At 40.0% G+C, this 25,842-nt stretch overlaps 1 protein-coding gene across 1 annotated transcript in view; it reads left to right on the top strand.

The window, feature by feature from the left end:
* LOC143904089 (uncharacterized) overlaps nucleotides 1-25,842 on the top strand; it is a 102,215-nt gene that overhangs the window by 53,829 nt on the left and 22,544 nt on the right. Inside the window, exons 2-4 of the mRNA XM_077418375.1 lie at nucleotides 14,338-14,806; nucleotides 20,362-20,592; nucleotides 21,077-21,552. Of these exons, the coding sequence (XP_077274501.1) occupies nucleotides 14,338-14,806; nucleotides 20,362-20,592; nucleotides 21,077-21,552 (1,176 nt within the window). The remainder of the gene's footprint in view (nucleotides 1-14,337; nucleotides 14,807-20,361; nucleotides 20,593-21,076; nucleotides 21,553-25,842) is intronic.

The raw sequence follows: 25,842 nt of genomic DNA, 5'->3' as shown, positions 1-25,842 counted from the left end.
TACTTGGAACATTTTCAGCACTGAAAAAAATATACTGAAGTACATAATAATGACCAAAGTAATTTGATAAATTAACGAAGATCGATGAAATCTTTAATATGACTGAGCATAAATAGATAACTAGTGCGTTGTTTAATTTATTAATTGTTTAACTTATCAATTACGAGTAATAGACATAATAATGCTATATATCTATTTGGAAAGAATGTCACGTAATATCATCGCAATATCATCGTTTGGGGAACCGAACGTGTAACGCGCACGTGTACACGCGAGCACACACAAGTACATGTACCAGGCCAACAAGCAATATCCAGAGCATAAGCCAGAGCAACGAGCTTTGGATGCTTGGGTAATGGCATACTACCCCTTTCCCTGTCCATCCCTGTGTGAAGATCGATTCGTGCCACGCGATATACATATCACCACAAAATTTCATTTTCTTCTGCTTGTGCGAATCACATGAAGTTTTTCCCTTCTAACAATAAGAGAGGCCGTATATACAAGAAGAGGTACTGTTCGATCACATTAAGAGTAAAACGATATATCATATGTTATAATACATCGAACAAAATTTCAATAACTGACTTCATCAATGCGAAACTGATATCCCGAAAAATTTTGCGGTCGATAATTACGAAGATATAAATGTTAAATATCCTCGATATCTCAAAAGTATTATGATCTTGGAAAAAAAAAGATCAAATTACGTTAAGAAACCTCCTCAGATAACGTCAAATCAATTTTACTTCATTGCAGATTTTGTCCTGGCCTAATTACCTAAAATATCAACCGACGGCATTATCGTAATCACAATGCGCGTTATGACGCAAGTACACCAAGTTGCGCCGTGATCAGCAGCATTGCGCATCGAAACGAAGCGCAAATTGCACGCGCGAGTAAGACCGAATGCGCGGCTGCTGCCGCCGCTTCATCCTCGCGATTGTGATTCGCGTGCACGAGCGCAGAAATGTCCGCCGCGAGTATAAATCCTTGGCGTCGCAACCGGCGCAACCGACTATGAAATTATCGTTCTGATGCTTAAGAGCCCCAACTATACATCATCTTGGCCACGTATAGCCCTTCACCTCTCCGTCCGTCCATCTGCTGTCCGCCTCTTTTCCGCCATCCCGGTTCACCCCGCGCGATTCTCTTTTTCCTTTCTCATTTCTTTCTTTGCCTTCGTCAAACATAAACGTAAGACCGAGTTCTTGCGCAAGAAACAGTACTAATTAATCGCGGCATGCATCTCGTCTGGAGCTCGTTACGTTCTCACTCTCGATCCTTTTTTCTCGAAAAGGATTTCTTACAAACGTTCATCTCTTCGGGGGAGGAAATTCGTGTGCTCGTAACAAGAGTTAACTCGCGCGCTCCGATGCCGATGTCTTCCTTTCCCCTGCCGACTTTACACGATTATCCCCGCTCGTTTATTTTGATCGAGACTCGTTAAAGAAAAATCGAAGCACTTAGAACGCAACCCGGGACCAGGACTGCGCCTCGGGCAGCCGATAATATGCAACGACGCAGCGTCCGAGTGTTGCGGCCGGACTTGTAAGATAAAATCGGAACGATTATTCAACGAACGTATATATAAGAAATGTGAAATTATATCTTTGGATGCTACTAGCCAATGAACGTTTGCAAAAATTAATTTAGAAAAAAAAACGCAGAACTAGAACGTTCATATTTCTCTTTTAACATCAGAATTGTGAAATATTCATCTGTTTCTTGTGCGTATTATATAACATATGTAAACGTTTTTATATCAATATTGTTATAATGATCATCCGTACAGTGAAACAAACGATGTAGATATTATTAACAGTAATAGATATTCATTTTAGAGTTTTACTGCGCAGTTTTATATATAGATTTAAAAAATAGAGTGACAAATATATATATATATATAGAATAAGATTTTATTTCTTTAACATGTAAAATTAGATATATATATATAGTTGAAATAAATCTTAAAAGTGCTTCAAGATATCTCAAAAAAGACAATATATTTACGGAAATAGAGATTTAATTACGTAATTCGGAACTTTATTCGACAGCTATCTAGATTTCTATATATCACGACGTGTCAAAGATTTATGAATTCGAGATATCGGGAAGCGTATCGTCCCTCGAAATTTGTGCGCATTCGTAAGAATGCGCAGCATGCTGTTTCTCCTCTCATCTCGCGTTAGCAAAATACGTGATACTCGATACACGTCGAACAAACAGTTCGGTATATATACGGGCTCGGTTTCGTACGCCCGCATTTCGTTGGCATGAATAGCGCCGGATAACCTAGGAGACATTCTATTCGTGAGAGAGAGAAAAAAAAACGGCAAACACTCACGCGAGCGCACTTTAAAGATCTAAGTAGATACTCAAAGTCGAGAGGTTGACAGTTGAAGTATTAACGACAGCAGTATGTCAGCCTACGGCGCGGCGCGGCGAAACATTATCGCGTGAGCGACGTGTGTCATTAACAGGCTGCATAATCGGCTCGTGTGTGCGCGTTGCGCTATATTGAACGCTGGTAAGTACTCAACGCGCTCGATAATCACAGCTGATTTTCAAATCATGCGTTAGACGACTTATCGAGCTAAACAATTCCATTAATTATAAGCACGCCTATACTTACACGAAGTATATATACACGAAACGTAGCTTGAAACTATTATGCCAGAGGATATACGTGAATCTTATGATTCTAATAATTTCACGGACAATTTAAATAAAATCAATCTTTATTCCTTAATTGAAATGTCGAAATATTTTCTGCCAAGCTCTTAAAATCCAATCGAAGAAGTTTGCTACTCGACTAAGGACAAACGAATTTCATGTACTTACGTCGGACGATGCTGTCGCATAGTGCCTATTAGTTAAATTAAAAAATTTAATAAATCTAAAGAGAGAGAGAGAAATAGGCATTTCTCTCTGGAATATTCTGTATATACGTATATAAAATTTCTTAGTTTTTCTGGCTTGTTGTGTAATACATGTTTTTAAAAATTGACTTCAAATTAACTTTGATTTAATATATAAATTTAATATGAACTTGCCCCATATTTCTATAGAAAAGATATTTTATCGTATTTATTCATAAAATAACAATTATTTATGCCATATAAAATAAAGAAAAGTCCATAGAAAAGCAAAAGCTCCAAAAATTAAGACGTTCTAGAACTCGAAGCTTCGAACTTTTGAAATTCAGTACGTTCGTAATTAACTCCGTGATTTAATCAGATTGTGTGTGTGCGTGTGGCTCTCGTAATAATTTCGTTATTACATTTTCTCATGGGAGACGCACGCATCTGATGGAGGGGCGGCGCGCGCGGGGACTCTTCTTGTTGTTCCGCGCGCGTACTTGATGACTGAAAGTCAGCCGCGTATATGTATATCATCATGCAGCGTGCGGAAATGCATGGCGAGCGCCGACAGCGCATTATTGCGGCTTAGAATCCACGGTGGCTCGCGCGGCTACCACGGTACCGCGTGCATTAGGAGCTGACCGGCTGCATAATGACTCTCGCATGCAAGGGAATCCCGGGCCGTTATTAGGCGTATTACACGCTTTTTCTCGCCGCCGCGCCGCACCGCGTAGAATGCAGAATGGAAGGCGGGGGGTACTCACCGACTCGGTGCGGAAGCGCCTCCGGGAAGAATCTCGAACGAGCGGGACGAGTCCTGGAAGTTTCCGATCGGAGTCGAGATGTCCCTCGCAGCAGCCGGCGCGCGTCCTCGCCGTCGCGTCGCCTTTCCGCTCCGGACTATCCGGATCTCCGCCGACGCGACTGCACATACACACACGCACACGCGATTACGTAGTACGGCTATTTACACACGGCATCGAGATTCGAGAACCAACGGACTCGACGCGAGGTCTCGGCAGCGTCGCGTCGACGCACCGACACCGTGCACCGCCTTGAACACGGCGACGGTTAACCTGCTTGGTCAGTTCGAATTACAAATTACAAGTAGCGCCCGATTTCGGACTCGGCGTTCGGCGTTCGCTTCACGCCGAACTTGGCGTTTTACGTCGCGCGCGAACGAGCTATGACGTCACGCTCGGGGCCGAGATTCTCGGCGCGAGATCGACGAGAGACGAAACGCGTACACCGCACTTTTTATGTCCATTCGCGTGTAAGACGCTCACTTATACGTTTTACGTTCATTCACATCGATCACGACCGACGCTCGCAAAATTCGTCCCCGTTGCGCCCGAATCGAGTGGCGTCGAATGGAGCCGCACGACTCCGACGCGCAATTTCAGTTTCAGATTCCAATTTATGAACGTCCGCTGTCGATCTTCACGAATACTGGGACGGTTAAATCTTCCGACGACACGCGTTTATCGCGCAACAATGTACGAGTCGAAACGATATAGACGATACAGGGCGATTACTCGCACGAGAGATGAATTCACTCGCCGGCCGGTATACGCCGTCGCCATTACTCCCGATCGCCTTCCGACCGTCGACGGTTCCCATTGCTCCGACACTCGCGCGGGGATGCGACACGAGCGATTGATTCCGCGGTTAATTAACACGACTCGATGATCGCCCGCCGATTCGCACGGCACTCCCGATTCTGCCGACACGCGTTTGCACTTTGGAGCCGAGCGGACGAGCGAGCACGAAACGCCCCGTCCGGGACTCCCGATCCGTCCGTTGAGCGTCCACTTTGCACAACTGCGAAGCGAACTGCGACGCGACGAGATTCAAAGCGTCCGACCGCAACTTCGTACCGATGCCGACGGCAACTTCACACCGATGCGACGACGCCTCGCCGACAGCTCGTCGACGTGCGACGTGCGACGCGCGACGCTCCGAGAGAGAGCACGGCTGCTCATCGTCGTGTATCTCGTTCGACTCGAGAATCCACTCGACACTCCCGATCCCGCGGAACAATGCGAGTAATAATGCGAGACGACGGATCACAGTGGACACCGGTTCGTCGCGAAAGACACACACATCACAAGTAGCGGCACGACACAGCAATGAATGTAAGTACGAGTACCGAAAGACACGGTTAGGCGCGATCGCGAGTAGGTATATCCATCGGCACACGAATGTCTGTTAGCCGCTCAATTCGATGTCCCGTACTTACGGAGCAATTTCCCGAACTGCCGCGAGCCGAGTGTCGCGCGAGAAAAAAACATAAGGAGGGAAGGGGGGGGGAAGTAGGAATCAAAACAAGATATACCCGGCGCGGCGCGCCGCGCCGCGCCGCGGTGACCGTTTAGTAAGACGAACTTAAAACTAGATACCTCATGGTGTGTGTGTACGTATTTTTCTCGGCATTTTACAATTTTTACGGAAACGTCTGTGGCATGGAAAATAGAATGTGTGTGTGTGTGTGCGTGCGTGCGTGTGCTCGTGTGAGACGATAAATGCGATTATACAGTTACGCATCGAGTATCGTTTTGCGTTTTCTGGTAAATAATAATCTTTAATTTTTAAAAGCTTTTTTTAGAAAGCTGACTTTAGACAGTTGACTTAAATAACACTTGTATTTACATGTTCTTTTTCTTTTTAATATCGTGAGAAAAGTGGTTATATATAGATATATTATCGCATTTTTATGCGATTTTAATACTTTTGAATCGCGATAATCTTCGTTTCCGTTTGATACTTGGCGATTTAGATAATCAATCGTTAATTCAGAGAATTATCAAAAAGTATAACTTATTTTATTACAATTATTGTAACATAAAAAATAACATTTTTCACGAGAATATATAATAAATTGTTTCCTTATATTCGAATTAAAAAATATGTATGAATTTAAAAAGATGAGCATAATTATTGAGGAAATTATTAAAATATTGTTGGAATACGCCTTGACGCTTCTTATGCCGCTAACAATAAGTCACCAGACATAAAGACGACAGGCATAAAACGATCGCTGAAGTTGACATTGCGGTATTCGTGAAATTGCGAAAGGGCTCGGGCGGCATTAAATTAGTTCGCGGCGGATTACTTGAGAGTCACTGAAATATCATTAGTTTGCCGGCAGCATAATGAGATTGCATGCACAATCGCGCGCCGCTATTAGGTGCGTTACGTATATGATTTTCATGACGACTATAGATATTAGAAGGTTCAGCTTACTCAAATGAACCGAATTATTTACAGGCCTGTGGAACTTGAGTAAATGGAACATTTTCCCGCAAATTTTGAATTAAATCAGATATACGATTTCTGCTCCAATTATGCCACGCGATATTGTTTTGACTGCGGCGCTGATCAATAATGCAACCAGCGAAATTACTAATTAAAGCAACGCCTATGTGTTTTTATATATGATAATTAAAATATTAAATATTAAATTTAATTATTTCCATGTGTTATTCATTGTTCTGGCAGTTCTATAAATCTAATTAACTTTCCTAGAGAACACACACACACATATATATATATATATATATATATATATATATATAGAATTATATTTTGAAAGTAATAACATATTTCGCTCAGATTGTCAAACAACACACTTGTTTATTCGGAACGGAACGTATTTGGTAAATAAACAAATTCTTCATATCGCTTCTCTTTGCTATTGTGGAACGAAAGAAGGAATTTAAAGGGAGAACGTATACCGAGACGATCTCTTCGTTCTTTTACGAAGGGCGTGTTCCGTTTATGCCGGCATAATAGATTGCACGTCGCGTGACAGACGAGACAAAACGGTGACACGAATCGATCCTTTTCTAAGTTTTCGGAGCAAAAGCTCCGAACATACGAGCGCGATAAGTCGGCTATTCTCGACGTTGAGATAAAGCACAGGGAGCCTCGAACTGCCAAACTTCCAACCTCGAGGAACTTTAAACATCGTCATTCGGCCGAACCGAACTTCTAAAGCTGCAGCAACCAGCCCGGATTCTGTTCGTCACGCGCGAATGCTGGCCACGGTTAATACCGCGAAGTGGTACAGCAAGCGTCGCGTTACACAACAGGGTGTACTCCTCTCTCCATCGACCGATCTCGAAACTAAGTAACGCCGAAAGTTTTCGAGTCAACTTATATATAGCCCGCGATGGGAAAAAGTATAGCGCTTCGGTGCAAAATACTCTCGCGAAATTTCATCATCGGTAACGGGATCGCCGTGAAGATAAACAAAAAAACCGTCAAGGTAATCTTGTAAAAAATTTTACACGACGGACGAAACGAGGTCGGTAAAAATATTTAGGGCGAAGTAGCACTGTCGCCGAAATAGCAGGAAGTGTGACGTTTACAAGCGTAGGATTATTTCTAAAATTCTAGAATTCTTATCGCACATAAAAAAAATGAAAACTCTTTAAAAAAAGAACAAAAAAAATTTTTTTTATATAAAAAAATATGTAATTACATTTTGAACGATAACGTTGTATTACGTTAAAAAATTTTGTCGATAAGAGATATAAATGTAGTAGATCGTGTAAAGAGAAACATGGTTCCCTGATTTATAAAAATTTTACGATGTTCTCAAATTGTTCATCAATGGAAGGCTTGTAAAAGTAATCTTATCTTTTAATGCATTTTAATGAATTTAGAACAGCTAAAAATAAACGCGAAATGTAATTTGTTCCCCCATCTACCGAAATTTCCTTATCTGCCTACCACCTGTGCCAATGCAGGTGAAGAATCGACAAGAGTTGGAGTTACGTTTTGTCTTATCAATCTTTATCACTAACGCGCATTCTTTCGTTATCAGCGTTACTCGTGCGTTTTCATGCCAGATCGACGAGTTTATGCGTCGACCAACCATCTCGCGAGTCAAGGCAGTGATTTTAACATCGTGTCGCGTCTTTACCTACGCCTGTCGAATATTTCACGTTCAGGTACGATAAAAATTTTACATAATTACGTGACCTTGTCGTCAGATGTCTGTCGCGACCGCCGCTTTGCATCTTGTGTTAAGGAGAGCGTAACATTGCGGTATATTTAGCGTATAACGTCCCTTGATGTTCGCTGGATGAAGCAGTACTCAGCTCGGCTTTCGCGTTTAATCTTTGCGAGATGAGTTTGATAATTAAGAAACGTCGTATTATAACTTTGTCGCAAAAGTTAACTTTGGGTAATCATGCTGATGCTGATTAAACCTACGAAATTGCTGCGAACGCGCTATCGTCGCGTCATCGTTTGACACATTTGCATATATATATATATATATATATATATATATATATATATATATATATATTATAATCCTTCCTTCTCCAATATAATTACGTACTAGTATTCCGCAGGGCTCACAAACAGTATTTAATTAACTAGAACACATCGATTTACAGCGCTATTACGTTCAAGTTGCGTAAAATGACAAAAAATATACAAATATCTTATACAAAAAAAATGAAAGTATTGAATTTCGTACTTTTTCACATATATCAAAATTTGAAAGATCTAATAGCTTTTCACTTTTATTCGTGAGATGTTAATATAAAGATATCTATCGGAATTTTTGAAATCAGATACGTTGGTCGAAAGCTTATATGTATAACGTGCATCTGTATGTGTATAAGAGAAATCCTTCGTATACGTAGATGTAAATTTAGTAAGCCCCCCAGCTCGAAACTTAAAGATTAAATCCCTTACATTTATGGAACTTGACTGTCGCGATTTTCTCGTTCTCGCGAGAACATTTCTAAACTCACAAGTAGATAAATACCGGTGTGAGGATTATTATGACAGATTATTACAGATGCTAATTTAACTTGATTTCTTCCTCTATATACTTCCTCTATCTTTTGTTTTTGAAATGTTATCTCGTTATCTGTCTCTTCAAATAGGTATAGCTTCGAGTCGTCACTATTAAAGCCTTTATTAGATTATGAAGCTACGGTTTCACAATCCTTCACGCCGGAACGAGCAAAATACAATTTCCTTACCGTGTCAGAATTTAACATCAGGAAGAGATAAATCTTCAGGAAAGTAAAATAAATTCTGCTGAAACAAAATAAATGTAAGTGTATCGAATCTTCAGCACTCAAAATTGTCCGAAGTTTCTTTATAAGTTATGTAATTTTTTATTATTATTTTTTGTATCTTTATTTTTTTTAATGCTATATACTTTTCATTTATTTTATCTCGATACAAAACTTCTCTAGAACTTCGCATTTATCGTCTCCCCCTCTCTATCCTTCATCATTTTCTTGGCCTGACACTGCAATAATTGAACGCTTACGCATTTCATGCATAAATATAGTAACCTGACATTTTTCGAGATCTGATGCGAACGATGTTTAATTACCCAGAACGTCATGACGGTCGCAGTCCGCACGAGTGCACAGCCGCTGCCACTGCTACTGCTACTGCTGCTGTTGCTTGTGTTTGCGTTTGCGTTTGCAATCGGCAAGCACGTGCTTGGCATAATGCGAATTAGTGCGCGATTCCGCGCGCGGCTATCCGACTATTTCCGCCCGCGATCTCCTTCCGTCCCGAACAGTCTCGAATTGTTTTTCGCCGGCGCGGCGCGGCGGCGGCGGTGTCAGTTGATAGGAAAACAACGGTAATTGCACGACGATGAATCGACCATTTCAGTTCCGCTAGCGCGTAACGCTCTCTCGGAACTAATTACAACGTAATTATAATTCTAGACTCGTATTATATCACGTTTTGTATGTCCACATTGCTCCACGGATTCTCTTTCTCTCTCTCTCTCTCTCTCTCTCTCTCTCTCTCTCTCTCTCTCTCTCTCTCTCTCTCTCTCTCTCTCTCTCTCTCTCTCTCTCTCTCTCCTCTCTCTCTCCCCCTCTCTCTCTCTCTCTCTTCCTCTCGTCTTCTCTTCTCTCTTCTCTGTCTCTCTCTCTCACTCTCTCTCTCTTTCTCTCTCTCTCTCTCTCTCTCTCTCTCTCTCTCTCTCTCTCTCTCTCTCTCTCTCTCTCTCTCTCTCTCTCTCTCTCTCTCTGTCTGACAATGGCAACACTACTGAATATTTTACTAGCAAAACCGCGCTCGATTTATCCGCAAATAAACGCAGTTAACGATAATACCACGGATATAAATTATTTTTGACCTTATGGGAAATGTATTTCATTTTAAATCAATTGCGAATTCCTTTAAAAATTTAGCGACATGATTATAATAATGACAACCTTGTTGATAATAATGACAGAGAGATGCCGTAAAAAATTACCCCATAATTATTACATTTATTTCTATTTATTTCTATTTAATAATTCTTGGGTTAATTTTTAGAGAGTCAACTATAATAAAGATTCAATAGAAAGTCATTTGTAACAACTTTCCAACTTTCAGCATAAATATCTTTGTAATTAAGTCCCAAATTAAATTTTCTGCCAATAACAAATAAACTCTATTAAAGTCAATTTAAAATTAATTCAAAAATAAGATATCGTTAAAATTTTCACAATATCTACTTCTACTCTTGCAGTTCAATTTATCGAAGGAATTTATTTGCTAATTTCCGCGACGTTAAACTTGAAACAAAACAAATATTAAAACGAACGTAAATGTAATATCAGTTATAATATTTTTAATATCTTTTTAATATTCTTGCGAATATTTTGAATAAACTGTGCCATCATTTTTCATTTACTATACGCGTGAAGTTTTGTGCAAATTTGAACACGCATATACGAGAAGCACATATCAATGGATTTTGTCGGTAGAAAAGTCTCGACGCAATAAATTTCCGCAATCGGCTCCTTTACGATCCCAATGCGTCCTGAGATCGACCTGCACGATTCATATCAATTTCCTACATTTATCCACCTCCGGGTTTATTCGCGACCGAAAGCCGCATAAGCGGAAGAGTTCGGAATAATTGCCAACGTCGGTGACACGATCTCTCGTAAAGTCGATCAGGTAGCACGACGTGCTGATTTTATAGAACCAATTTACCGATTAAATACACTTGTCGTAGCCAGCTGATTGTGAATTAACGGCGTGCCCGTTCTCTCGGTTCGCAACCGTCTCTCTTCAAATTCAATAAACTTCGATTGCGATGTAAAATAAAATAAAAGATATTTTTCATGTATATGCTTTAGCGCAGGCAAGTTTAGAAATCAGAGCCTCTCCCTGGGTTTAGAAGTCATAACTTCCTATTTATTAAAGGTAGAATTGAGGATTGCGCATAACAAATTTTTCAAAGAAATAGTTTTTTTTTATTTAAAAAATCTTTACATTTAAAATAGATTGTAAATCTATTTGTGCTATAAAATACACAATTGATATACAAGCATATCTAACACATTGTACATCGTATCCCTTTTTACATTAAGGCAATGACAGTCAATAGTAGAAACGTTTTACAACTGATGAGTTGGAATGACATTTGGCATTATTTCATATAAAGAACGCCGGGTTTAACACAATGATTTTTAAAATGTACATCTGTCGAAATTTAGCATCGCAAACAAAGTGACACAAATCGTTTTCAGCGATATCTTTTTTACAAAACTCAATTTTTGTCTCGGATAATATTGTGGATGATTTTCTATCTCGTACTAACGTGCTATTCGCAGCCTGCATTTTATATCGAAACGAAAAGAATTACTTTTGCCACCTCATGTGTATATCTTTTTCTTCTTAACGTTATTGCAAACGCGCGCATTACAAACGCGTCACGCACTGGTAAGATGGCAATTACCAGCGCAACGGTGATTTCGCGTGCACGTTAAAGAAGAAGTTTTTTTACACATTGGCTCGCATGCGAGATAATGTGCGGCCGAGGACCACGTATTATTAAGTTAAATAAACGTACTTTTAGACACCTTTCACTTAAGACTGTTTATAAAATAAGCTCCGAAAGAGTAGCATCCACGATACTACAAGGAGGCGTAAATCCGCACTCTCTTTCTTAAATGGATGCGAAGATTAGAGCTTCTCTTCGAGAGCTACATCTTCATTACAGCTCGATTCTCGACTTCTTACTTCTTTCCCTTGGTTACACCGTAAAATGGCGATTTTATCGGTTAACAGCAACGATGACGACCAACGACGACGACGACGACGTTATCTGAGTGAGATGAATTGTATATATACACGTCGAACGAAACTGCTACGAATAATCTAAAGAAAATACACCCGGAAGTGCACGAACAAGATGATAAAATAAAAGATTCAGCTTTTACGGTGGCAAAACTAGAGAGGGATTATGTCATTTGTATTAGAAAAAATATTTTTGAAAAGTATTATTTTGTTTTAAAGTAAACTATTTTTTGAAAAAGTATTTAGAATTAATTCTTCGATAGTTTATAAATATCTAAGATTCGGATGTCTTTTTTTAGAAATCTATTTTAGATTTCACCAGAATTTGGAATATCTTCCTTAGGAAATATTTAAGATTATTATTTAGAAAGCATTTTAATCATACGCGTTATCCCTTCTATGCGCCGACAATCTAATCTGTAAATTAGTTTTAACAATTGTGTTCAACGGATGTTGCAGATCTATGAACTAGCCGATTACCGTTAACGGTTGATCGTCCCGATTACCGTAGAATTGCTAATGTAATACTTTCCTGCGAGAAATCAAGTACAAGCATGCGAAGTATGACTCCCAGGCATTTCCTCCTCATGTGTGTTAATGACCGACTCTTTCTTTGAGTCATTTCAACCTTCCGCTTGCGAGAGTCATGAACGGCACAGGAAGTGCATTTCTAACTATATTTTGTATTAAAACCAAAGTTTTATCCAAATATTACTCGGATATTTAAATGTATATTTTTCAAAAGAAACACCAAAAGTTTGCTCACACCTTCCACTATAATTAAAATCCTTAAATTAAATTAATTTTTTCACCACTTCTTTCTCGGAAATAGATCGTTCTCCCAGAAAACTCTTCCAAAAGTTTTGCATCTTTATGAAGCAACATTTACAATGTACGTGCGCGATGTGAACTCGGAACACAATTTCGCTTTTGCCAGAACAAATCGCAGTTCACGCGCGTGCGATTCGCCGATGAATTAGTCGGACTACAATACTGGTGCTCGCATTCTTCCATAGCGACCGCCGTTGTTTCTTTTGCGTCGAAAATTAAAACTTTCCGCTTGTAGACACAACAACCACGATACGAGTCTGGCGGTTCGATCCAGCTCCGTTCGTTGGATTCGCGGAGGCGCACGCCGATGTATACGTGCATGCATGCCGGTCGCATTAATAATACGGTTATGCAATAAGTCTTGGTGCACGGTGGTTATTAGAGACTCGGACCTCGGGTATGCAGCTACGAAACGTGCTCTACAGACATAACACTAAGCTCGCTGTGAACGCGAATGCAACTTGCACTCTGCAATCGCTGCGACTGAAAGAATTAGTAGAAAGAATTATACTGAAAGAATTAGTATTAATTATACAAAATGCGATCAGAGAGAGACAAAATATACAAAGTTTATGCAGATTATTTTGTTTTCAACAGTGCAGCCATGATTTGGAATCACAATCTTTCCCTTGTCGAGAGATTTCTTACAAAGAAAATTTGTCAATTTCCAATAGGCACATTAAATGTTATCATAACTACCCGAGAATAAAATTTTATAAGAGTAAAGTCAAATTGAAATAATACAAAGAATAAAACTCTATTGCGCCTTTGGAGCTTTACTTATAAAAAAATTTTGTTAATTTAAAAACTATTAATGTTTGAATATTTTTACGATAAAAAATGGATTTTAATTTAATTGCAACGAATTTGTGCGAACTTAAACGTAATTCTATATTAAATGCGAAATTAAATAAATTCTTATACATTTTAGTTAGAATAATTGTTATTTTATAAAATTGTAGGACACTAAGTGCCCAAATCGGACACTGCCAGATATATGGCAAGCTCTCCATTCTGCGCAAAACCACATGAATTGCAAACATGTTCAGATGCAGATATTCTGTGAGAGACGTTATCGCTGTAAAACATCACTCAGTCAAAACTCAAATGTGCAAATAGAAATTTTCTAACGTACAAAATAAAATATCTTGGCACTATGCTAAAATCTGGTTTGAAACTTCAAGTTATTTAATTGGTTTATTAAAAAATTATAGGAGCTAAGAATGTGTGTGTGTATGCGGATACATAAACGTTTTACGAATCGAATACATCACACATATAATAATGTGTGACACATCCTACGAGACGTAATAAAAAGTTGCGCGCGAATTGAAGTACGCGATATTATCTTTGCAAAAGACATTGCTCCAAAACGCAAATACAATTTCGTCCAAACGTACGCGCCGCGCGACGGTTGAAAATAAAATCAAATGTCCAGCCGAAGCTGCGGATGCAATTTCGTGATGTGCCGCGTTACTGGGAGCCGCCCGCGGGCGGACAAAAAGCGAGAACTTCAATTTCGAAATGGCTAACGATTCGGTATCACTCCAATAACATTGCTTTACGGTTGCAGGTGAGGAAGTGGTGACGGTACCGTCCACCAGCAACGGTCAGGAGAGCTGGAAAGCGCAGAGGCTGTCCGTAAACGGCGAATCGCCGCAATCGAGCAATCGTCGCCGCGGCTGCCGGCCTCAGTTACAACCGGTCGTTTCCGGCGGTAAGAGGAATCGGCCGGCGCCACCCCCACCGTCGCAGCCGATATCCTACAGGGTCAATGCCAAGGATCCGCTCGACAGATACTTCGACTGGCCGAACAAAGAGAACACACCCGGAAATGCCGTGAACCGTCGCGAGGACGACCACCAAACGAATCAAATCCAGGCAACCGAAGAATCGATAATGGGCTCGAATCTTAGCAGACATAACGGAAAGGGCCTCACTGGCCGACGCACTCAATCTTCCGGAAATCTATGTGACCCCAAGGGAAAGCTCAACAGTATGGGAAAGATACTGGTACCCTGCTCCAGCGCGCAGAAAGAAAGGTTGGTCATTTATAATTGTTATCTCCTCCATTACCGAAAATAGTTTTACATTCTTTTTAACACCGTCATGGTCATCGGCAACCACCGTTGCGACCAGCATTTTTTAGTTGCACTCTGAATGGTGGTCACTAATGACCAGTATTATCGAAATTTTTTAAAACGCTTGTAAAGAAGATGTCATCTAGTATGAAACTTTGAATGGCACACATAGCTAGATAATAATAAAGTAAAAAGTACACTATTAAATACATTACCCAATAAGAATATAACCTTATTTAATCATACACGATATTTTTATCATTATGTACTTATGATCATAAAAATTTTACTCTGGTGTATACAGTAAGATATCAAGAGACACGGTAGTGTCTCGCAGCAAGTACACGCGAAGCGAGACCGCACCGTGACTCTTTTACGCGATAAGATTTACCAGAGACATGTTAACTTAAGAGCTGAGGGTTTTTATTTTTAATTAACGAAGAAGGATGTTTTAACATTTTGCTTATTTGCTAAACAATGTTTGCATAATCTATAATATTCGATATTAAAGTTGCTTAACTCTTTTTATAAAGATTGAAAGAAAAGTAACTTTTTTCTCGTCGCGTCGAATTTTTTACGAAGGAAATATTAAAGTAGATGTAAAGAAATGCATAAATATAAAATTAGAATGCATATAATTTTGATTCAAAAGAAAATGAAAAATATACGTACATAAACATGAAGCTGGTACGAACCTTGTTGCTATTACGTGAGAAAAAGGAGACTGCAAAGGTGTCTCAATCACACTTATTTCGCGACAGATTAGATCTTCTTTGTAATCTAGCCTTGCAAACACCGTTAATTTTTTGAACGGCACGAAAAACGATTGAAAACACTACAGGGAATAGTTGTGTTGCAATACACGGAGGGAAAGGTCAATTCATGATCGATTATTCGTCTGATACCCTTAAGGCACTGCTAGTATCACGCCAATAGTTTGCTTAACACAAATTTACCTGTGGGTTATGGACATGTTCAGAACAAGGTGCAGGAATATATTGTTTAAATTGAAGCATGACATTAATGATTACACTTTTTAGTTTTATGATTATTAATATCTATGAAATTATTACATCTTGCGGTAAAAAGACATTAGAGAATTATTTTAATTATACTACTAATTTAATATAACATATAAAATATATATATACAAACATAAATACATTTTTATTTCGCCATAATGGCCAGTAGAGTCGATTAATATTCCCATTGTTGTTTAAAATATATATATTTCTCGCAATTTTTGCGTTTGATTATATTCATGTCCTTCCTATCATTTTGTGCAACGTTATACGATAAATTTTTATCAATGCAATTACTTTGATATTGCCAAAGAAAGAAATTAAAATTTATGATTTAATGACTAATTAAATTAAAATATTTTTCTTCTATTTCTTAAAGTACTATTAAGTGACTTTGTTTGCACAGCATTTGTGTAATGCTTGTCAACTGTGTAAAGAGGGGAACTCATTCATCGGTGTGAACTGTTTCTTTACCCACGATCCCCGCGGAACGATAAGACATTGCCTCTCTTCACCTTTAAACTTCTTTGTCCACAAGCTCTTCGTATCTGTTGAAAAAAAATTCACTTAACTCTCACATCTTTCTATAAATAAATCACCTAATTTTCTCGAAAATATTTTATTTAATTTTTTAAATTAAAATTTAAATTGTTCCGAAATTTTTCTTTTTTCCTTGATTGTTTTTTTTTTCAAGAATCATAAGTAACAATTAAATTCTCTTCGAATTGGCTAAATTGAAAACTATTTTGGAAAATATCGTTGACCATTATGAGAGAAGACTGGTATTGAAACGTCAAGTCTTTTAACAAAGCAAAGATATTCAAAAGTTATCACATAAATTAATATCATTAAATTGCCAATCAAAATGACATTCGTAACTATTAACAAAGCTAACTGATTGATGGACAGTTTGATCGACACGTGGCATTAATTCGTGTGATAGCTTTGAAATACCCAGGAGAGTCGTCAAGAAATTATCTAAGCTAAATACGATAGTCGATACTCATTAATAAAGTAAAACAAATAAAAGGAATTATTTCCGCGAAAAATTGACATAGCGAAATCGACTAAGATTGATTGCGAATCGATCGATGGGTTTCTCTCTCGCAAGGTTGTCTTCTTGATTATTCCATCGAGGATTACGAGGCGATATCTCCTTATAAATCATGAATAGCTATACTTAGACGCAAATAGGATTAGTTGCCAAGTAATGAAGCTCTTTAATTCGGAAGCACATGCTAATTAAATTTAGAGAGAGAAGACGAGACGTCGCGTCGCTAGGAGGGCTTTTTGTCGGGTAGAAAAACGTGCAAAATCCCGCGTCACTTCGGCTCCGGAATCCTTCATCGACGTGTTGTGTACTGTGATGTGCTAAGTTATACGTAAGACGATTAAGCAATAACAAGGTTGTCGTGAAAACATGACGCTGTGTATGCCAATAATATTCCTTTACTCCTGTTCGCCTAACTATATGCTAAACGGAGTAAGCCCCCGGCCGACAATGGCCCAAGATCGTTAATCCGAAGGTGAATTATATTCGACGTTGATAACGGTGATAAATGACGATGATAAGTCGACAGAAAATGAGTCGACCGCGCACGTCGTCCTGTTATTAAATTAATAATTATTTGCGTCTCGCATGTAGTCATTGTAATAACGAGCTGGATAAGATGAAACCATGGCTGAAGGTGATCTTACTGTAACCGGTTGGTCGCGCGATATACTATCTAAAAACTATTATCCAATCCGTCAAGGACAGACGCCTCGTTAATAAGTTAATAAGTTCTCCCGAACTCCCGACCATTTTTCGTAATATAGGTCGGCGTCTCACGATATTTAATCTAATACCTGTGCTTACCTGCATCTTAATTAAGCTTTTACATCGTTATACATTTTGTCGTGCTCAAGACAGAACATAAATAAAAAAATTGCTATACATCTTAATTAATTAATATTTTATCTTTATATATGTATACATAAATATATAACTTTATATTTTGATTGAAATAAATTGTACAGAATTAATGAGTAATAATTTTAGAAATACTTTTAGCTGTGATTATATAGTTCTGTCCAAGTTCGTACTACTTTGTTAAATTCCGTCTCCGACAACACAATTGAATTAAACAAGATATTTAAAGTAACGGTGGCGCGTTTAAAGTAAAAGAAGAAAAGCTGGGAAAGCTTTACTGGCACGGAAGCTGTTCTGCATCTTGCAGCGACGTACAAAACAGAGAATCCACTTGCATCAGCGTCTCCTGGACGCATAGTTCTCTCTTGCAGCAACTGCGCAAGCAACCCCTACAATGGGGTTGGCTGCGGCGCCTCCGGTAGTAACAAGTTGCCGGCCGCGAGATAATTTAAAGCACCTCTAAGGTCGGCCAGTCGCTGAACCAGGGCGGCTTCCATTAAACCTTCGTTTACACGGGGACGTGGGCTAAAAGAGCAGTCGCGGGAAGGGAATATTAAAAGGCGGCCGCGCGCTTCCTGATCTCATTTGCGTAAGTGCTGTTGTCTCTAACCCGGCAGTGACAACACTAGTAATACGCGTAAGCGGAATCGTCCCTCCGTTTGTTACTTGTTTGCTTAAGCCTTGAAATATCAGTCTGATATTAGTTACATTACCGAAAAGCCATTTTTATTTTCATGGATGTAAAGAAGACGTTTCATAATTAAGAAAGAATAGTTGCTATTATATTATATTTAATATCAACGTTATTGCCTCATATATATTTATTTATTTAATCTTTGAATAGTGATTATATATTTTCTTTCTGACAACAGTGATTATGTTCCACCTCTTGTAAGAAGATACATTCTCTCAAGTTTCTAAATATTTACATCTATACAATAAAAAAATAAACTTTTGAGGATCACGGCGAAAGAAGACTGAATTAAATTAAAATTAATAATAGGTCATACGGTATCGCGAGTCTATAACGGGATATCTTTCTGAATTTTAATATTGAATTATTTTAACATTGCGTTTCTCATCGCGTCCGTATAGCTGTCAGTGGCTGTACTAGAAGACTGTTATTTGTATCATTGCTCTATGACCGGATAGAATTTTTAGGATCTATACCGTAGGTATCCGCGAGACGCGAGAGGGGTCGATGTAAGTGGAGAGACCGGTGAAAGGTCAGATGTTCTGCGCGCTTGTGCGCTTATGCATGCCACGAAGGTTTGTGCAGGCAAGGCATTCGCCTATCCACCGGGCGTGAAAGCGGACTACGGCGGATGATGTCACGTACGAATTATTAGTAAAGTTTCCTATACCGTTCCCGGTACGGTCCGTTGTCACGTAGAGTGGTTTATGAGACGCATGCAAATACGATCACCGAATAAATACGAAACGTTGTCACGTGTGTCGTGACATTACGATGATTATGTCATGCTCCCCACCTTATTTTCAGACATTTCTTAGACGTATAACGGCAAAGAACAAATACGAAGAGTAACATGACTTTTATTATTGCAGACATTTTCCTCCTGTTAGAGTATCTCAAAAAAAGAAAATATTGATACCGCGAAATTCGACCTTTTTAATAAAGGAAAAGAAAAACAATTGTATATCGTAGCGTTCAAGATTTTAAACGCTACGATATACAATTCTTTTTGTTTTCTTTTATGAAAAAGGTCGACATCGCAGACATCAGCTTGGTCAAGCTGAATTCAACTTCGTCGTTGTCTCTAATGGATTGAAAGATGATTTGTCCATGATATTTATATCAAAAATGTCTCTCGACAAGTTTATTCTATTAACATATTCGCGCGCAGGAAGAAATGACGAGATATCTTATACGAACATCACTCATGGCGATATTTCGATTCAGTGCACTCGATTTCATCTTGTTCGAATGTCACGTATGTCACATAGCATACGAACGTGCTGTCACGGCAGAGTCATATATCGCTTTTAAGTGCTTTTATTTTATTTTATTTTATTTTTGTGCACCTTCGTTCGCGCCGCTGCGAGCGTAGCAATGGCGTTTAAACAGAAGTGTTCTCTCACGCACGCGAATTTACATTCGCGTCGCATTTTGCGCGTTTCGTTATATACACGTTATATATACACGAGAAACGAGCGAAGTCATACAAAACGATTCGCATCCCCATTATATCAACGAAATAACGTACAAACGATGTGAACAGCGGATTATGCAAATTACCGTAAAGTATTTTTCCTACAGTGTTTGACGCTTTCTGACGGCAACTTATTACACGAAACGCGTGCTTCCGTCTTACAAATTTGTTCCCTTCCCGACGCTTTCATCTTCCTTCAGACTTGTAATGAAGGGAAAAACAAAGTGAGACTTGAGTAATGCAAACGATCTAACGTGTAAAACGCATCACGAAATAACATACTCCCAAAGGAAGTTTATTTTGCAAAGTATCCTAGTGATACATGCATATTTATAATTTCTTGCTAATTATTGTATTTCGTGATTCAAGATTTGAATAAATTATCCAACTGTTTGTGTTCTTTCTGCACAGGTATAAATTTTGCGGTTCGCTGCCAAATCACTTGGACGATAAAGATGGGCTGGACGAAGATCGACGGGATAACAATAACATCTCGTCCGAGAATGTTAGCGGAAATTTCGGCACGTTGCCACATAAGAAACGCTCGTTAGGAGTGCACTTCTCGGATAGCGGACCGACCGGCACTTTGGATCTCGTTAAGCACCGATCGCAGGACTCTTTGGACGAGAACGATCCTTGGAGGTAAGTGATAACCAAAAATAAGAATAATGTAAAAATTATTCGTGTCATATTACAGAGAAATGCGATGCGCATTGAACGTTCGACATGTAATCTCATGTTAGAATTAATTATCGTTAATAAATTCCTGAAATTTATTACACTTCACGGTTCCGCATGCACACATTTCGTCGCAAACCTGTCGGGGATCGACGCGAATTGAGGCACGGCAATTTGGAGAATTCCGGGAATGTCCCTTTGGACTTCAATCTCTGTCGATCGATCGATCGCCCATACTCTCATATCAAATGCGCGAACCCCCGAAGTTTTAACTTCAAACCTGACGTCCCCTTCGCGCGCGCGGCGAAACTTCCAGCGCATTTTTAAGTCCGAGAAAATAGTTCTCCCGTCGATCCTCGACTCGAAATGGCTCCCGCTTCCGGCGAGCGCGCAAACGGATCTCTCCCCGGTGGAAGATTAATCGCGAGCGATTCCGGGCTGATTTCAGGTATCAACAGAGCGACCTCGACCTCGTGCGAACCCGTCACAGTACCTTCGACTCGGTCAAGAGAAATCGCAGCGCCGACACCGTGCTGGTCGATTCCGGCCGGAGATACGGAGGTCGCGGCGTGTCCTCGGAGGACAGATGCCACCGAAACTCGGACCTCGACCTAGTCGGCACGCTGCCGAAGCGCAAGCAGGACGCCAGAAACAGCAGCGGCAGGAGTCTGGAGTCGAACTCGTCGTCCTCGCAGCCGTGCATAATTAACGTAACCGACGTCGATGACAACGTGCTCGTGAAGATGGTGCACAAGCCTGATTGCGAGCTGCTCAAGCATCGCCAGCAGCTCGGCAAGTGCGTCGATTTAAAGCTGAGTAAACTGAGCGGCGAGCCGCAGGACCAGGGATACGCGTCCGAACGTTCGCCCGAGGACGAGCATCCACCGTCGCTGCCAGGCCAGCCGTTTCCAAATGTGACACCCGGTAAGTGGCTTGTCATGGATTATTCGTGTCGATATTTTTGATTATTAAAAAAAATCGTAACGATACTCTTGCACTAGATGCAGATCTTTTTTCCGCGTCCCATACGACGTGGATTAAAACGTGAGTGCCTTTTCTCTGTGAAAAAGCGTCCATTATCCGGCACGTAATTAACACGCAATTAATATTCACTTGCGCGTAATCAGCTTATTGTTCGCAAGCGATATTCACCGTAACGCGAATACTTAGCGCCGTCCGATCGTGTGAAATATTCGTCCGCGTGGAAGAACGGACGATTCGTTCGAGGGAAACCTGCGGAAAAATAGGTAGTGTGAAAATGCGAACACGTTTACGCGAGGTTGACGTAACAGGATTTCGAAAGATATATCGAAGGATGAATTATATACACGCGTAAAATCTCCTCGTCCACGTGACGACGTTTTCACGAATCTTATATTTTGTCGGGGCGACGGATCATCTGCGCGTTCTACGCGCGTATTCCCACGTGCGCGAGAAACTGTCACAAACTTTCCGAAGGTCGGAACCCCCTTCTTTGCCCTACCCTGTGATAATACGCGACAGAGCGGCCTTGCCACGTGCAGTAATAACGAGCAGCTGATAAAGATGAATGGCTCATCGGCGATGACAGGTGAATGAAGATCGTGCCCGCCATGCAAATGATCGACTAGCGAGCGAGGCATTTTCATTTAGGTCTCAGTTTTCATTCAGGTTTTTCCTGTAATTTATTCCTTCGCGTATCTTTCAATCATGATCTCCAGATAACGTGAACGTATCATGATTTAAATCTCTCTTATTTAATTTGCGTGTATTATACGTACTTTTAAATTTACATATAAAAAAAGAAGCTTGTTATACGAATACACGGACCGAGTGTGTTAGCATTCCCAAGTCGTTGAGAAATTAATCTTGAGCAAGCTTTGCATAACAGATGTAAAGGAAAGTATACATTACTGATTACATCGCACGGCGGTATTTTTGACAAGTTTTACGACACATAATGACACGATAGGAAGTGTTTCGTAATTTACATTACAGCATTTTAACGAGCTAGCTTAGTCTGTTGATACGTGATCAGATCAATCGTCCCCCTCATTATTATATCACTCGTCATGCGTACTCTTGTGGGGAGTAATCATTTTCCGTCGTACGTTTATAACAGAGCTGTTACTAACTGTAATTTGCCATGTCTTGATCAAAAGAATTTTGTCGCTGCAATTTGTCCATAATTCAGGCGAGACGTTTAAGCGATTAGATTAAATAGAATTCTCGTGAAGTTACACCAGACTCTAAGAATCCTGTCAAATTCAGACAAATTTACATAATTTTACATATAACATATGTTGAAAACGATTCCCAAGCCAGTTGTCCATGTTTGAAAAAGTGCTCGCACGCGCGCACACACACACACACACACACACACACACACACACACACACAGATACACGCACGCACACACACAACCTTGGAATGGATAATGCGTCATTTACTTTCGGCGTCGATTTTCAAGCGATTTGATCAATAGTCAGTCACGCGAACACTTCGCCGATCGCTTTACACGAATGTGTCTATATCGTGGCGCGCGTGAAATCTACATATTTTCAATTTCAATCTCATGCATTTGGAAGGAGCTGTTCACCGAGCGACGCTGCTGACGAATGGGCGGAATTATTTCCGCGTGTTACTTTTCGTACCGTTGTTGCCGCCGCAATTCAGAAAGCAAGCTCTTCGAGGTGCTATTAAAACGTAAATTTTTTTTAGTATCAAGAAAAAAATAACGCTTTTTCCTTGGTACAATTTGATTTGCAATTAATTGGTTTAACATTTGAAAGCGTTTTCCATTACATTTGCTTTAGCGTATCAATGGTACCAATAGCAATTGATTGTTTTTAAAAATCAACTTTCTTGTTAACTTTAACATGCAAATATAATTTTTGCGTGCTGTTAGTTTTCAGTTAGCTTGTTTACGCATCGGTACCGTACCTTGTTTAACGGCAGAAAAAATTCATATCTATTTTACATAGGAACAATCTGCAATTGAAGAGACCAGAATCAAAATGTAAAAATATCATGACGCGCAAATTCTCGCGCAAACCGTTCCAGCTTTCAACGTGACGAAAAAATTCCAATCATCCCGCTGAATATACCTCGGTGACACGATGACATGCGTCCTTAGGACGTTAATGGCACGATTTAACAACACACCGTTGTTCATTGCGCCTGACGGGCAAGTTTCGTAGCGTAGTTATTACCCTTCCACCCACGCACAACGCTTGCGTATGTATATTCTAGAACAGCGGTTCTCAAGGACCGAGGCTGCACTCTCTATTAGCTCGCGAAGATCGTCACACATTTCGTAATCGTAATTCGCGAGGATCTCGTTCATTGCCCTTGCTAAAAGATCTCATTACAGTGACATCTCGCTGTCTGTCGCGAAAAATGTTATCTTGCGCTACGCTATTTCCATCCAGCGATTTTTTTTTTGTTTTCAAAGCGCGTGGAGAAACGCAGACCGTTTCTGCAATGCGGTCTGCCGTGCCGTCGATAATTCCGCAATCACAGTTGGAGTTTACGCGAACGCTTAATGGCCCCGTTACTGCGACTTTACGGGAGAATTTGGGGATCAAACGAGGCGCTCGGAGGATCCCGTGAGTCACAAGTTGATGGCGCGACCTTTCCCGGAATTGTCGGGGGTTTTCGCACGTCCGGCACATATACGGTGGCGGCGAGTCAACCCAGTTTGAGAGACCGTGACCCAGAATATATACGCGGTCCTTTGTGCACAGCTATGGCCGTGTGCACTTTGCGCGAACTGGTATTTGCGACGGGATCCAGCCGGCTTTGAAATTACGAGGTTACCGATAATATATCGTCCAAATGCGCGCGGCGTGTCGTGAGAGAGTATATTAAAAATCGATATGCGATAATTAAAAGCGCGGTCGCGGTACACCGTTTCATACTCCGAAGTGTCTCCTCAGTCTATTAGCCGAAAGAGCGACGTTTAATGAAACATTTTTATCTCCCGGACGAAATATGTACGTAATAAGTGGCAAACGCGCTTTTTAAAGCGTCGCTTATCTTTCATCTCGCGTATATCTCGCGCACGGAGGATGAGAATATTTAACTATGTAATATACGCAAACCTCACCGCATTAACCATTACTTAGGCGAGCAAGGCTAAACTTGCGAAACTAATAAATAACTATCTAGCATTATACGATGCTCGTTATACAGGCATGTTCGATCCATCCATTTGCTTCTAAGAAGAGCAAAGCGAACTTGCCCGAATCAATAACCAGTCGGGCACCACGATCCTTGTTATGCAGTTTCCATGTTTCGCGATATGGATTGTTTATATTCGTCATTGTGTCACAACAGTACTGTGCGAGCACTCGAGCGAGAGATATTCCGTTCACGTAATGGTCGGGGACTTGATTCAGGATTCTCCTCCTAATTCGAATACGAATGTCTATGACAGAACGTTGGCTGAACTCGAGACGACTGAATAACGATTCAAATCTTCGCAAGCTATCCGCATCCTGATACCTGTACCGAATATCCGAATACTCGAATTAATTCAAATCGCACATGTGATATTAATATTTATTACTAATATTAATATTTTCTTAAATATTATATTCTCATTGGCGTTTGTCACACATGGGAAAAATTATTCCAATTTTTTTGAAATTATTCTTCGGATATGACTTTGGATTATTTAAAATTATTTTTTGTTTTATTTATACATCTATCATCACGCATATTACATTTTCTGTATTTTGACCGCGCTTTATTTCGTTGCCATTTAGTGAAAGAAATCAGCGAAACGTCTTACGCCCTTTTGCGTGTCATTTTCGTTGATGAAAAAGCTTCGGCTTTCGAACAGATGTAATCGAAATGAATGAAGTCATAGAGATAAAACCGTTGTCAAGAAGATTGGTAATAAATCTTGACATGGCTCAATGATAACGACGAAGGTTACGAATCGTCTGAATACGTATTAGGTAATTTCGCAACTACCACAGACCTTCATTCCCCTTATAATCCAAGCTAAGAGGGGAAAGATCGACTCTGGCTTTCTCCGACTTGCCAATAAAATTAATCTCGGGATTACTGGATATCTCATATATACTAGCAGAAACTGATAATTCAAAATTGAGATTTCCACCGCGAAATATGTCGAAATTTCTGCTCGAGTATCATCGAGTAAACGGCTTTCAATCCTATTGTAATCACTTTAAATTTGCGCGAAAAAAGGAGGCCGACTGTTTGTCG

Source organism: Temnothorax americanus, unplaced genomic scaffold, assembly GCF_048541705.1.
Source record: "Temnothorax americanus isolate GAGA-0224 unplaced genomic scaffold, ASM4854170v1 Scaffold5, whole genome shotgun sequence".
Lineage (NCBI taxonomy): Eukaryota > Metazoa > Arthropoda > Insecta > Hymenoptera > Formicidae > Temnothorax > Temnothorax americanus.
The sequence above is the reverse complement of the archived record's forward strand: the minus strand, read 5'-3'. Positions and strand labels throughout refer to the sequence as shown.